The sequence below is a fragment of the Nothobranchius furzeri genome, chromosome 3 (genome assembly GCF_043380555.1).
Source record: "Nothobranchius furzeri strain GRZ-AD chromosome 3, NfurGRZ-RIMD1, whole genome shotgun sequence".
NCBI lineage: Eukaryota > Metazoa > Chordata > Actinopteri > Cyprinodontiformes > Nothobranchiidae > Nothobranchius > Nothobranchius furzeri.
In genome coordinates this window covers 42,093,883-42,109,435 of record NC_091743.1, presented here as the reverse complement: position 1 = coordinate 42,109,435, position 15,553 = coordinate 42,093,883, and the positions used below count along the sequence as shown (strand labels likewise).

The 15,553-nt window shown below is 41.2% G+C and overlaps 1 protein-coding gene across 2 annotated transcripts in view; it reads left to right on the top strand.

Annotated features, from left to right (window-relative positions):
- The window catches only part of cntn4 (contactin 4), a 322,925-nt gene that overhangs the window by 112,715 nt on the left and 194,657 nt on the right, over positions 1 to 15,553 (top strand). For both annotated transcript variants that reach the window (XM_054748366.2, XM_054748364.2), the window contains exon 3: positions 8,717 to 8,849. In XM_054748366.2, coding sequence (XP_054604341.2) covers positions 8,717 to 8,849 — 133 coding nt within the window. The remainder of the gene's footprint in view (positions 1 to 8,716; positions 8,850 to 15,553) is intronic.

The window sequence follows — 15,553 nt, the reverse complement described above, 5'->3', positions numbered from 1 at the left end:
CATGTTTCTGTATTGTTTGGTAAATCCTCTTGTGGCGGGATTTTGGCTGACAGCTGAAAGACATTGCTCAGCTAAACTAAACACTTGGTTCTCTCTGCACCGGTCTAAAAACACAAATCTGTGATGGAAGCACATGTTCAGGGTTAGTTCTTCCACATCTTTACTGTATCTTACACAGATGGGTGTTTGTCAAAGGAAATCCCGTCCTGCCATCATAAAAACGGACTAGCTAACCTCGTAATTAAATGAGCATGAAGTCAGAACGCTTCCAGGGACTGAAAACATGCTTTGATGGTGTAAAACCGTGAGGTGAGCATGACAGCATCGTTGTGAATCAGATTCCTCTTGAGCGGTTTATTTATTTATTTTTATTAATTTTTTTGCTTGGATGTTTTCATTTTTCTGAGCAATTCATCCTATACAGCTCTACGCAGATCTGCCACTCCTTTCATCGCACAATGCCGAACCTCCTGGTGCTGAAAGATTTTTGTTGTTTGAGTCCAACAAAAAAGATCTCAGCTGCATGCAAATGGATTTTCCATTGTTGACGTTCATTTTCCTTACTGTAGGAAAAATACAGCTGTTTGTTTTTCTCGAAAGTTTTTGTCGAAAACTTCAATATTATCAATAAAAGTAGAACTCAGGAAAGACATTTGTGGTTGGTAGATTTTATTTATTTATTTATTTATTTATTTATTTATTTTTGTTGGAACAAAACTTCTTGGTATGGACTTGTTGGAAATCCAAGACACGTGATTGGCTGATAAGCCACAGCATTCATTGGTTCTTTTGGAAGCAAGCTACAATTGGGACAAAATGCTGTGTACTTGTAGACTGAGATGTGTGTTTTGAAAGTTGTGATTTGAAACTTACACATTGATTATTTCTGCAAGTTACAAAACAAAAGTTACATGTTACACAATATGAGCTAAAACATGTTACAAGTTACACGCAATATTGTCCCAATCCTAGTTCCATAAATGGATGCTTCTGGTTTACTTCACTGAGTGCAGGGACCAAATTTCACATATTGACATTCATGTTGGGTCCATAGAATTATTTTTTAAATATGTTTTAGTGTTTAAATTGTATTGAATTAAATTACATGTTATTTAATGAGCCATAAGACTAGGATTCCATAGGAAATATGAAATCAACCTTATGGATCTGTGGGCACTGTTTAACCAGAAGATTGGAACTTTTTATTGCAGGGATTAAATAACAGCTTCGTATTCACTCAGAGACAACAGAAGAGAGAGAGTCAAGTTTAAAAGTTTAAAGATTTATTACAAAACAAATTAAAACTAGACTAACTTTAAACACTAAATGTTTGGTGTAACTAAGGTGAGTGAGACAGAGAATGGTGTTGTGTGGAATGTTCAAAACCAGCAAATCCAAAGAAACGATTAGTTTTGATGGGAAATGAAGGTGATGTCTTCGCGTTAAGCTTTGATTAGGAGATTCATAAACACATTCGACGCCATTCCGTCGGCCTACATACCCTTTCGGAAGTCCCCGTTAGATCAGGAATGTCGAGGTCCAGCTTGACCCTCTCTGGAACCGAAGCCGGTAGGAAAAGCAGCGGTTGCCAACCAGACCAGCCTTTGAGATACTTCCGGGTCACAACGGTTTCGTTGGCATCTAGTGAGACCCAAACCTGGGTCGTGATGGTTCAGCTTTTATTCTGAAAGGAACCGTTGCAGCAGTTTGTACGGCAACAGATTTTATCCAGCTTGTCATTAGTTCTTTTGGCTGAAGAGGAAAGTTACGGATTGGCCACTCCGACAACTTCTCTAGAACGCTTTGAACTGGAGTTAAAGATGACGTGGGCATAGTTTTATACTTCGGATGTTTTGATTTATGGTCGAATGAAAAGATGACAGATTTACCAAACACCACCAAAACCACTCCTCCGTCGGATCTGGCAGATTCTGATTGGATCAGTAAAAGCAATATGTGATGTGTCTTAACCTTACGTGTGATCAGTCTCTAGTGGAAACATTTAAAGTTATATTACTTATTATATTCTGTAGGATTATAATATCAAGTAATTAATATTTTCATTTCACAGATTGGTCACATCTTATTATTGACTAACACTTTGTTTGATTAGCTTATTAAAAATAGAGTTCTTTGATTTATTAAAAGGAGAGAGTCCTTTCTTCATTCTTCTCTTGAGCTGGAAAGAAGCAGTTTATAACAAATGCATGAGACCTTGAGGCCATATCTCATGCAGTCTAGTTCTGTGTCAGAGGAGAGGGGGAAATGACTTTTGGTGGAAAACAGTCATTTCATTCTGTTACAAAATGTTCAGCACTTTTAAAAGTGTTAATTTTGGGGTGTTGGTCCAATTTAATACTAAGAAAAGTTAATTTAACACTAAAAGAGTTATATAGTTGATATGCAACACTGACATGAGAGTCAAACCCGAGTGTTAGTGTGTTTCCTAATATACTCTGTATGTGTCATTTGGCACCAAATAACTCCCGAAAAGCTAACTCTGAACTCCCACGGCGGCTGTAACACCTGCAGAGTTAACTTGCAGACTCCACCCCTTTATTCTAAAAGTTGGACTGGTAGCAACTGATTGGCTGCAGAGAACTGAAGGAGCTGCAGTGTGTGAGGTGCATTGTGGGTAATCATAATTTTTGTTAGCTTCTTCTAGTTTGGGGTGTTCATGATGGTTTTCAGACAACCATAGTTTATCATGTCACACCCCAACTCTAACTTCTGAACTCATCCCAAAACCTTTTTAGTGCTTTTTGGTTTATTTCCTTGGATATTTGCTCAAATCCTCTCAGATTGTGGAGAGCAAGCTCCCACAGACTTTGGGTATATTTTAGCTCAGATTTCATCCCCCAGACTGTAATGAGAGGTTTATTTTAAACTCCTTCATATGTAAGAGACTGTAAAAAAAAACAGAACATGTGCTTTGTTAGTCGAGTAATCTTTTCAAAGTGACTTCTTTCTGCAGCCATATGAGTTTTACTGATTTGTCTGCCACTCTTTTGCCGTCAGGAAGGCAGGGGCGCAGGTGTGTGGTTGCCATTGTAACATTGATAATTCACAGCCAGTAGTGTCAACATTGTTATTTTCCTGCTTCTCTTTCTACTTTATAACCAGCTAATACATCAAATTGTCAAAACTTTTAACGTATTACAACATTGTTATTAGATTTCTGGGCAGCAGTTGCATTTCTATAAAAAAAAAATAAATAAACATGTAAAAATGTTCACATAATAAGTACAGAATGTATTGCTTGTTATTTCTAAAATGATCAAAGGGGTTTCGCAGTTATGTTCTAGCATTGTAAAATGTATTTGCTTGCCAATTTACTTTCAGCTGTTAATGACGTATCGGAGACTGATGCCAGTGCTGACTCACCAAGTCCTACTGCCCCCCCCCCCCCCTCTCTCTTCCTGCTTGAACCTGCTGATCTATATGTGACAAGACACACAAGCAGCTGTAGAATTTTCACTAATTTTATTCAACTATAACAGAAAATCGCCTGTGCTCCTCTAAGCTCATTAGAAATAACTCCCTGCAGGAGCAAAGCTTCAAACGGTCCATGTTGGGCTCCACTTGGACATGCAAAGGAAGCTCAACGAGGACGTGGACCAAAAGATCTGAGAACGTTCTTCCCTTCCCAATAATATATTAATGCCCCCATGTAGCAGTACGTGTGGTGCTTTTTGATGGTAATTTGTCGGTGAGCTGCAGCCGTGTGTGAATACTCCAGAGCCATTATCCAGTACAGAATTAGAACAGCAGTCACTTCTCATCTTCTGCTGTTTGAGACTTAATCTTTGTCCCACATCATTTTAGAAGAAGACAATATTCTGATTTGTCTGCAGAATGCACGGTCTTATGTTAGCTGGCCGTTGTGAGTCTCAGGCTGTCATTTTAGTAATCCAAACCATGCTGCTCCTCCACACCTGCCAGAATCCCTTTAATGGGCTACAGGAAACTCTCTCTGGCAGTTATGATTCTTGACAACTTCATTTGTAATATTCAAATTTTCTGTCATGTGTAACTTGGGTTTTTTCCTCTGTAAGGTGGGTAAAGTAACCTTGAATTACTTTCAGCTGAGATATGGTGGAGCACAGGCGTGTGACGGTGTGATGAGAAAAGGAGCGACTGCTGAGCTGATTTTAAATTTGCTTTCATCATATATTACTCACAGAGTGCTCTCCCTGTTTCATCGGAGTGGCGTGCGGATTTTACCAAACAGGATGCGAGTTCTTGTAAAAATAAACTCGAGTAGAGCTTGCATGGTACTTTTTATAATTGTAACAATGCAACTGATAAGTAGGAACACACAAACTGCACACAGTAAGCGTCTTCTTGCACTGATCCAGGTCCGGGTCATGGGGGCAGCAGCTGATGAGATCCCAAAGCATTTCCAGACCATCACAGAGATATAATCCCATAAAGATGAGTAATAATGGCTCTGGGGTCTCCTCCTAGAGGGTCATGCTCAAACCATCTCCGCTGGCTTCTCCTTGAACCTTCACCTTAGTGTGGTGGAGGAGGTGGAGTGTCCTAATCACAATGGGAGCTGTAATATCTGAGGAATAAGGGTGAGAAAAAGAATAGCTCAGAAAACCTGTCATGGATTTGATCAATATGTTTATCAATAACCCATTTCCTGTAGTGAAGAGAGAAGGAGACAATAAACAACAAGTCAAACAGTTATAACTGTGGCAAGATGCCTGAGGCAAATGCCCCGAACATCCGGTCACAGACTTTATTTAAACAGAAAGATGAGAATGGGAGTGAGGTCATTGTGTGAGAGCGCAAGTCAGTGTGTGTATGAGTGAGACAAGAATGTGTGTGTATGTGTGTGTGTGTGTGTCTGAGTAAGTGAGCATGCAGAGAGGCATAGCGCAATACATTTACATTCAGTTGATTTAGTCCAGGGGTGTCAAACTCAAACTCACAAGGGGCCAAATGAAACTCTGGGACGGAGTCGAGGGCCAAACTTAATATTTTTGAAAAAGTGACGGCAAATTTGCACATTTTCTTTATCAACATATATGCAATTTTGAACCTTTTAATTTGGAAACTAACTTATTTCTGCATTAACACTGAATGTGGAATAACCAAATTACACACGAGCAAGTCAGTTTTAAATAAAACACATCAGTGGTATTCATTACTTGTGGTATAATCAGCCCTTTTTAAATCTATTCAGGATTTATGTTTTCTTGTTTATTGATTTTTCTTATTTTTATTCTCCTTTTTTTCTCCTGTAATACGTGTCATCGCTGCTGTGACGTCTAGCTCTCCCCACTGAGGAACAATAAAGGGATTTTCTAATCTATTCATCTATCTGCAGCCTTTCCACTTCCTGTTTACTGTAGGTTAAATCTTTTCTCACGGGCCAACAACAAAATAAAAATATCATTTTATCTTAAATGAAAATGCAACATCTCACCTGTTAACTTTCATGTTTTGGAGCAGAAAACGAGCATAAAACCAAAATATTTAAAGCTCAGTTTGTTCCACTGGTTTACTGTGATGTTCACCTGTTCCAGCCAGATACCTGCATCATGATCTGAGCTGAGGAGGAGACTCCTGTTGTTTTGTTCATCTTCATCATCATAATAATGACAACATTAGATGACAACAGGTGCTCACATAGGTTTGTGCTGCTGAACATGTCTGAGCAGCTTGACCACGTTGTTGTGTGTCGGGGAGGAAACACAACCACAGAGTCATGCTGGTTTGAGCGTGTCGCTGCTCGCTGGAGTTATATCAGCTCTGTCTGGAAGTTAGTTGGAAAACTTTCTCTTTCAGTCGTGAACACATTACTGAGCGGTTCAAATCTTCGTTTCTGGGCTTCAACGTCAGAAAACAGCTGAGTGAACTCGGCGCCGAGTGAGAGGAGTGTTTAGTTTGTCCGAGACAGCGGAGTTGCAGACACCGGCAGCAGGCGCTGGAAAAAACACAAAGGAGGGGGTGCTTCGGCTCCGCGCTGACGTCGCAAAGCATCATGGGAGTTGAAGTCTTTGCGGTAAAATCGGCCAGCGGGCCAGTTTTAATATATTTTTGATATTTATCTCGCGGGCCACAAAAAAATGCTCTGCGGGCCGCATCTGGGCCGCAGGCCTTGTGTCTGACATATGTGGTTTAGTCCATGATCAAGAATTAATAAACATACATTTTTCCTAGAAGGTTACTGGGGCACCACCCTGGTGCCGGGTCTGGGGTTCATGTGTGAGCAGCGAGTGAACGAGCTAATCCTACAGTGGGTTTATTATTGCCGGGCTTCTCTGCTGTTATGCAAAACTCAAATGAGGGGCAGGAAGCGATCTTACGAAGGTACAGATGCAAAATCGCAAAAAAAAAAAAAAACATCTTCTTTTAGGTTATGACCCACGTAGTTTTAAAAGTTGGACTTTCATACACTGTGGAGGATTTGCCCTGCGCCAAATCGATCGGCATAACAAACTATTTTGTGCTGCCTCCCTCATATCACACTGTGAGCCAGATGAAAGCCTTTAACAAGCTCAGAAGCCTACAGCTGTTTTATGTCAGGTTGGTTAACCTTTTAGTGATCTGGAGAGGTTGTTGGAGAAGCTCAGAGATGCTGAATTTAGGATTTTTGTTAGTTGTCATTTATCCATCCATCCGTCCATCCATCCATCCATCCATCCATCCATCCATCCATCCATCCATCCATCCACTGTCTGAACCCGCATGTCCATGTAGGGTCGCACGCGCGCGGGGGGGGGGGGGGGGGGGGGGGGGCTGCTTCCTATCTCCAGCAGTCAATGGGCAATCAGGCGGGGTACACCCTGGACAGAGAGCCAGTCTAGTTGTCATTTAGAATAATCAAAATTAAAGAAATAAACATTTGAAATATATTAGTCTGTGTGTAATGAATGAATCTAATGTACAAGTTTCACTTTTATATTAAAAGTTTTTAAGTTTTCCAAGTTTTCACCTTTGTCTTGATATTCTAGTTACCTGTATTAGACATTTGATTTGGTTTGTTTGCATCCATGTGCGTTGAGTGTGATCACAGAAATGTGATAGACTGAAACTGATGTGAAAGGTTAGCATGAAACAACATTTGAAACAAGGCATAATGAATATGATAATTCTTGTATGACATCATCTAGTGACATTTAGCTACCCTTTTTAATATGCTCCAGCTGCCTCCCAATGGAAATACTTGGCAGCACCAAGTGATTCTTAATGTTAGTCTTTTCCCCGGTAGGTTAGACTAAAATGTTGGTACACCTTCCATACGAACAACATACAGACCTTTTCCTGAATTACTGGAATGAAGACATAAAGAAAACACTGCTGACTCTTGATGTGAAAAAGTTCCAGTTTACACTTGTAAGAGCCAAGAAGCAAGCATTTTAACCCCTTAAGGCCTGAATTTGTTTTCAATTGTAATATTTCTTTCCATAGTGGATTTTCTTTCAGGTACTTGCAGTATTTTGGTTACATTTGGAGCAAACCCAGGTTTGATGCTAATTTGCAACAACCGGTGTTAACGGGTTAACCCTTCCTAGATTATTTGCAACACATTCTCACTTTGGTGTTTGGGGTGTGACGCGGAGGGTGGCTCAGCCAGCGTTTGTTTTTTGACGTTGGGAGTGAGAATGTGTTGCAACCAGACATTAGTTTGAGCCAACAAGGTGGCAAAAATGAGCATCTCCTGGAACCTCGGGACAATCTGAGCAGAACCGCTGCTCCTTCATGTTGGTCTGAGGTGGTGCAGGATGCCTTCTATGCAGGTGGTGTGTTGAACACATCCTTACGGGAAGAGATCCAGGACTCACTGGAGAGCTGGCCCATGCATGCCTTTAGGTCCCACCAGAGGAGCTGGTGTAGTGGTTTGGTGGAGGATGTTCTGGGCTTCACTGGCCTCTGGACACAGATAGACAGAATAAGCCCAGAGCATGCTGTTTGTGCTTTTTATTTCTATTTAATGACATCTGGCTTCGTTTGCAGTGGTAGCATCTACTGTGTTTAAGGACAGCACAAAAACAACACAGTACACAGTGTTAGCTTATCCTAGCCTGGGAATATGGAATGTTTCTATTGCCTTGGAGCTCAGTAGCTTAAATTGTTGAGACTTTCAAAGTCGCTGCAGTCGGTACACAAAATGTGAGTAGATGAGTGAAACATCTGTAGCATCCTGGCACTTCTGGAGATCTACCGCAGCAGTGGTGTCCAGTCCTTGTGCTGGAGAGACCCGTTCCTGCACGTTTTATGTGTTTCTCTGCTTTAGTTTCAAAGTTTGTTCAACAAACTAAAGTTGCCCTGATCGATTTGGTGCTGCTGTATTGTGCAAACAAATCCCACACAGAACTCTAACGACATAAAAGCACGCCTTTGCACCTTTGCATGGCCACATTATCCCAACATCTAGTCAAATAAATAAAAATAACGTGCAAATAAAAACAAGTTAATGAAGAACAATGGCTGCATCTTTCCAGGCTAAATTAGTCTCTATATCCTATTACCACCTAAATAGGTGCTGAGGACACGTCTCACTTCACATCCCTCTTCTCCGTGCCACCGAGCCGTGGCAGGGACTTTCAATTGATATGTTTAGTCTGCCTGTGGTTTTGCCCTCTGGTGGGGCTTTAAGCAGCATCAACTGGTTTCTGCCGCTGACTAATTGGCTGTTTTGCAAACAGACTGCTGCAGGAGCTCATAGTGAGCCGTGTTGTGTTTCCTTGTTATCCCACAGAGAGCAGCGCCCTGCAGAGCCCCGTCTTCACCAAGCAGCCAGGCAGCATCGTGTATCCTGTGCAGACGGTGGAGAACAACAGGGAGGTGGTGTTCAGCTGTGAAGCCCAGGGAAGCCCACCTCTCGTGTACCGGTGAGTTTGAGACTACAGCGCCTCCTTCGCTCCCTGTTCATGCTTCCTGCTTTAAACTGCTGACCGTGTAAACGTCTTTTAAAAGCATATTGCTTGCAAGAGGCGGCAGCAGTCCCACTTTACCTTTATGCATCTCTGGAAAGCACAAACAGGAAACTATTGGAAAACTCATAAAACCTGCAGACTCGGACCTTTTCGAGTTTCATGAGCAGGACTAGACAGCTTTTCCTCCCAGCAAACTGAAATAAAGTGTCATACATCAAATACAATCCAGATTTCCTTCACTACTCAAAAGGTCCAAACACATTTACTCACAACTGATCCATCAGTTTTTCTTTCATCTTTTTTTCCACAGACATGATAGACCTATTCACACAATTTTCCCCTGAAACCAGCAGTGCTGGGTGACGTAACGTCCTGAGTCGGTTTGTTTCAGCTGGTAAAATACCAGTCATAAATCCTCGACTTTGTGGTGTGCTTCGGTGTTTGTGTCCTAGACAAAATAATCTTTTGCTCCGCCCACTTCTGAGGGACGCATACGTAAGGAGCAAATAAACAAAGGAAGGAGCCGACAGTTTGTCCCTGCAGACTGTTGAAGCCGTCAGTCCGAAGAGGTTGTTGTTTTAAGCCTCTTTGCCTGAAACTGTTTTTTCTGTGAAATAAAACTGTGTGCCTGCGTGAGACTTAAACAGAAAGGGATCAGGACTCAGGTTTAGTCAAAAGGCTTGTGAAATTAAGATTAAAGAGTGCTTTACTCTATAACTCATGGAGAGAGGTGAGTCGCTGAATCATGACATACTGGAAGATAGGGGATCTGAGCGAATTTACAAGTAAACATCTGGTTTCGTTTGGGTCACACAGGAGATTACTGAAGTCTTACGACCAGTTCTGTCCCTGAGATGTCACCAGCGTTCCTACGAACATCGTTATGGAAACATGCACGTGGTTGTAAAGGCTGCTTGGGAAACTGTTTCACACATGGTTCGTGTGAACGGTGAGGACATTTTCTAGAACAGCCAACTCTGACCTCCAAAATAAAAATAACAGATGTGTGCAAAAGTTGAAAAGAAAGCATTTGATAACGTATTTAGTTACATTAAAGCTCAAGTGAACAGTTATATTTTTCAGATAAACAGTTTCTAACAGCTCTTTAAACAAATATGATGCGTCTGAACAAGGCGTTCCATTCAATCAATACGTTTCATTAAGATGGCGACTTCACATTTCTTGTTCATAAATGTACTTCTGTAGTTGACAAACAGAGCTAAAGCACGCTGTTTTACAAGTGTTAATCTCATGTCATGCTGTGCTCTCACATATTTATATTTTACAGATTTATTTTTCTGTGAACAGTTCATAACAGTGGCGTGTCCAGATTTTTTAAAATGGGGTGGCCCAGGTGAGGCACAACTTTGTGCATGGGTGGCACCAATGGTTGTGCTTTTTTTGTTTTACCCCCAAGCCTTTTGTGGACAATGAAAAGCCTATTTGAAGGTAAATTGGTGTGGTGGCACCTGGGGTGGCCAATCAGATTCCAAGGGTGGCATGTGCTACCCCAGGCCACTCCCTGGACACGCCCCTGTCATCAACTCTGCATCAGCCGAGGTGTTCCTTAAATTTGAAGCATGTAAGCGGTAGTCTAACGCTAGTGGTTAGTTCTGGTCGGCGCTCAGTTCCCTATTGCATGGAGCTCTGCGGGGCAGGGGGCGTGGTTAACAAAAAAAATAATTTAAAAAAAGACACATTGTTTACATGATATCACAGTACGTGATGAGAAAATCACTTTTACGGATTTCTGAAAAATTATACATCATTTCTGAAAGGAGAAAACTCTGGAAAGCTACTTTAAATGAGTTGGTCATTAAATACACTTACTTTATCTGGTCATTATATTAAAATAAAAAACTGATAAATAATGTAATGACCCGACGTGTCAACATGGCGAAGTTTCACAGACAAACAATAAATAAACAAATGGCTGGAAGAGTGTTTACAGGAAGAACACTAATGTACCAAATGTGATGGTTCATGCATGATGGGAGTTAAGCTAACAGCAATATTCAAAGCAGCGCCGCAGCATGAAGAGCGGTTTGGAACGTCGGCTCATAGTTTACTTTGCAACAAGCGGCAACCTACAGTTTTATTTGTTTTAAGGGATCTCATACAGGCTGCAGTCATGAATCCGTGAGCGTGTATCTGTAAAAAAAAAAAAAAAAGATTCATGATATACACAGTAGCCCTTACATAAAACAGGGACTGTGCACATAGCTTATGTCACCACAGTTACACGTAGAGGATGGACGTTTGGATATTGTGCTTTTTCCTGATTGTAGAGGCAAAACTCTCTTTTCAGATACAGTAAGAGTTCAGTTTAGTCTGAATCCTGTGTTTTTTTAATCAAACTGTTAACATTTGCACCAAACCCTACTTTTCACTCTCAGTTCCCCAGGTATTCAAAGTAATTTACTATCTCCACATGCACCTTCTACAGTGAGGAAAGACGGACCAGCTGTTTGAAGTCAGGGTGAATAAAAGTCACAGTTTTACATTTCGTGCTCTTGTTTAGTGATTTTCTATTCCAACAGAGAACGATGGAAGGCTTTCTGCAGAAGCTCTACTCCTGAGAAGATGCTGTTGTATAGACTATTGTTTCATCAGCATATACATTTTGGCTGGATTTGGTTCCTGTTCAAATTAATTACATAAAAAAGTTGAAAACCAGCCGGGTGCTAGCCTAGATCTAGAGAATGGTTACTGCGAGAGGGGTTGAAAGTGGTTGAAGTGGATCTTTAAGGTAACTGGGGCAGTAGCTCAGGAGGTAGAGAGTGTTCGTGATTGGAGGAATGCCGGCCTGAGGCTAGCTCCCGCCAGGGTTACTCTGCTGTTGTGTCCTTGAGCAAGGCACTTCACCCAACTAGCCTGTGTTGGTGGTGGTCAGAGGGGCCGATGGCAGCCTCGCCTCTGTCAGACTGCCCCAGGGCGGCTGTGGCTACATAGTAGCTTACAATCACCAGCAGTGTGTGAATGTGAGAGTGCTTTAAGTGCTGAGAAAAGCGACACATAAATCCACTCCTATATCATCGGTTATATTATTTTAATAACTCATTAAGTTCTGTTGAATAGACACTAAGCACCTCGTGATTTCTATCTTGAGAGGCGCTAAAGAAATGATATCTTCTTCTTCTTCTTCTTCTTCTTCTTCTTCTTCTTCTTCTTCTTCTTCTTCTTCACTCTTTACAACAGTTAGGGTTGATGTCACCGAGTCTTGCTAAAGGAGGTGGTTTCAATAAAACTAAACAATCAAAAGCTCAATGTTTGGGTTTTAGGTTAAATGCTAATGCTACAAAAGGGTTGTGGTTTCTAGTTGTCTGACTTCTGATGCGATGCCGTGAACATGCGTGAACGCAACTTTTTTGATCATAAACATATTAACAAGTGGATTAGTTAAAAGCCGTTTGGAAAGGTCCACTGTTGCTTTGAATGTGTGATTGCAGGTTTTTCACGTGGTGTGAATTTCCATAAACTAACAGGAGACTGAATCTGACTACGTTTCTGTTTTGATCTCAGGTATTTTAATCCGTACAGAACTGCTGTTCTAAAGTTGTCCTCAGAAGTTCTTAGCTTCCCAGTAATGCTAACGGCTACAAAGCAGATAAAGTGACTGTGCGGTTATATCATGCAGAGTGTTTTATAATTATGGAGCTGAATTTAGGCTTTCTTTCACCATGAAGTAAAGCGCTGCAGGCTTTGTTTGCTGCTGAGGGAACAAGACAGCCTCGGCTCTTTAGCTCCGATTTGTTTCTCCCCTCACATCATGATGGAGTTAATCTGGATCATGCAGCTGTTTAACTTGAATTGTGGTGTGTTTTCTGTTTTCAGCCCCTTGTCGGGATCATGTGTTGGGAGTTTGTGGCCTCAGAATGCACATTCAGCTGTGTGTGCACCCGGGCCGCAGAGCCTCTTTATTCCCTCTTACATGGACCATTAGTCTATTGAAAGGGTTGGTGTTGTGTGGCTGTAGCTTTGGCAGATAAAAGTTTAAATCAATCGTGTTTGTCTGGGTTTAAATTTGTGTGGATTGGTTTGCTTTTATACTCGAGACTGAGCCAGCTGTTTCCCATCAACTTGGGTTGGTCAAAACCTTCCTCGTAAAGTTGAGCCGCTGCAGTCAGACGAGAACTAAATCACACTCGGTCACCATTAATCCCACTGTTCATGGAAAGAGACTGGAACAAAGCTGCAGCTGGTTTCAGGGGTTGGATTAGATGTCTGTGTCATTTTTGTGCCCTTGTTTATTTAATTCTTTAATTAAATCTGCATAATTGAACCAGCAAAACTGCTCTTTGCTGATGTCGCTGTTAATTTGTGGATCAGAGGCGTTAAACTTTCGCAAACTGCTGATTTTTAGGGCTAGAGTTAGGGTTCTGGAATAAAGGGTGCAGTTACAGTAAAAGCAAAGAAAAACATTGTTTTACAGTTTATTTATGACAAATTCATTTGCCAAAGCAGATAACTCAGTTTTCATACATTTTCTATATTAATTCATCTATTTATTATTTGTTTGGTGATTTTGATCAAAACTTACTTTAATCTGTTCTTGCGAGTGAACTCTTTATACGGGGCAAGTGATAGACCAGGGGTAGACAACTCCCATCCCAAGGTCTGGTATCCAGCTTGTTTTAGTTATTTCCTTTCTTCAACACACCTGATGTTAATAAGCGGCTGATTAACCAGCTTCTGCAGAGCTTGGTGAGCTGCTGAGCAGGTGAATCAAGTGTGTTGGAGCAGGGAAACAACAAAAACATGCTGGATACCGGCCCTTGGGAAGGGAGATGTCTAACTCTGAAATAGACAGAAAGGAAGTGAAGGACAACATCTTGGCATGATTCCCTATAAAATATGTTCTAGCCTTATTTTTAAATGATTCTGTCAAATCACAAGGAGATTTGAGTCTTGAGAGGAGAAGCACATCAACCCTAAACGATGCCCAGCCATACAGAGAAATGTGCCTCTCTAACGCCGAGTAGGTCTAACATTACTTCAGTATTGCTGGAAGCACTGTATTAAGTGCGATGTATGAATGAGGCTGGAAGACTGGTGGAGAGAGAGCTTAAGGCAGATTTCTGCAGAGTAAGAGATGTAAACACAGAGCTGATAGGAGCCAAGGGCCTTAGAGAAAGGCACGATTTCACTTCAGCCGTCTACAAATCATGAAGACAGGCCAAGAAATTGCATAATCAGTTTCCATTCAAAGTAAGAAAACATACATTTGTGGTAATTTCTGATTGGAAGAGGGATAATGTGTTAGTAGGCTAATGTGTGATGATTCACACAGAAGCAGATAAAAGGGTTGTTATGATGGGTAAAGCAGGATCAGTGACAGTCCTTCAAACGCCCCATCATATGTGGAATAACTTATGATTTCATAAAGTGGGTTTTACCAGAACTTCTGTGTATAGATGTGTCTAATTGTCCAGAACCTTCAGCAAATGAATACGTTTGTCTGGGCCGGACCCTGATTGGTTCCAGTGATGTTTGGACACCAGTTTGGGACTTACATGTAATATGACTTTTTAGGGAGACAAGCACCAGAGTCTTAACAATAGAAAGGCCGTGACTGTTTTGCATTTAGCATGTTTAATTACTTCATCAAATAAAAACACAACCTTGCTAGTCCAAGTCTTCTTCTAAATCTGTGTAAATGTTCGTTAAACAATAATTTCATGTTTAGTGTTAATGTGATCATTTCTACCTATTTTGGATTGAGGCTGTCATTTTGATTGTGTTGGATCCGACTTCTTTTCCTTGTCATGTTGTTATGCATGTCTTTAATAAATAAAACCTTTAGGAGAAGCGAAAAGGGCACAGGGGCATTGTGATATCTCTGCTCATTGTAGCCGCTTGTATCCACGATCTCGACTTTTCGGTCACTACCCAAAGCTCGTGACCGTAGGTGAGGGTTATAACACAGATTGGCAGGAACATCAAGAGCTTCGCCTTCCAACTCAGCTCTCTCTTCACCACAACAGACTGATACAACACCCGCATCACTCGTGAACACCCCGAGATACTTAAACTCCTCCACTTGGGGCAGAACCTCGTTCCTGACCTGAAGCAGGCATTTTACCCTTTTCTATCTCAAGACCATGGTCTCGGACACGACTCTCATCCCAGCTGCTTCACACTCGGCTGCGAACCGCTCCAGCAAAAGCCTGAGATCACGTTCTGATGAAGCCAACAGGACCACATCATCTGCAAACAGCAGAGATCCGATCCTCAGGCCATCCAAGTATGAATGAATGCCACCAGCACATTTTTGACCAAGGGTTCATTATTGATATTTCATAACATTTTTAAACATAACAAATAACTCATAACCAATAACTAAAAACAAACATCCACCACCACGCTACACTGGTAAGAACACAAAAGATCCAAAAACAGGTATCAAAGTAACAAATCAGAACACAAAAATGAATAAATAATAAATAAAGAAAAGAAACAATGAAAAAAATGATCAACAGTTATATTTTGAAATAGCATAAATGACAATTAAACAATGTTAAACATTTCAACTGAACCCCTCAGACTGCCCGATCCTCTCCAGATGTACATGGGGCATAACTTCATTAACCCAGTGATCCAGAGTATATGAGACTCTTAGCCAATAAGAGAAAAAATAGTCATGTCCAGCTGGCGTAAGA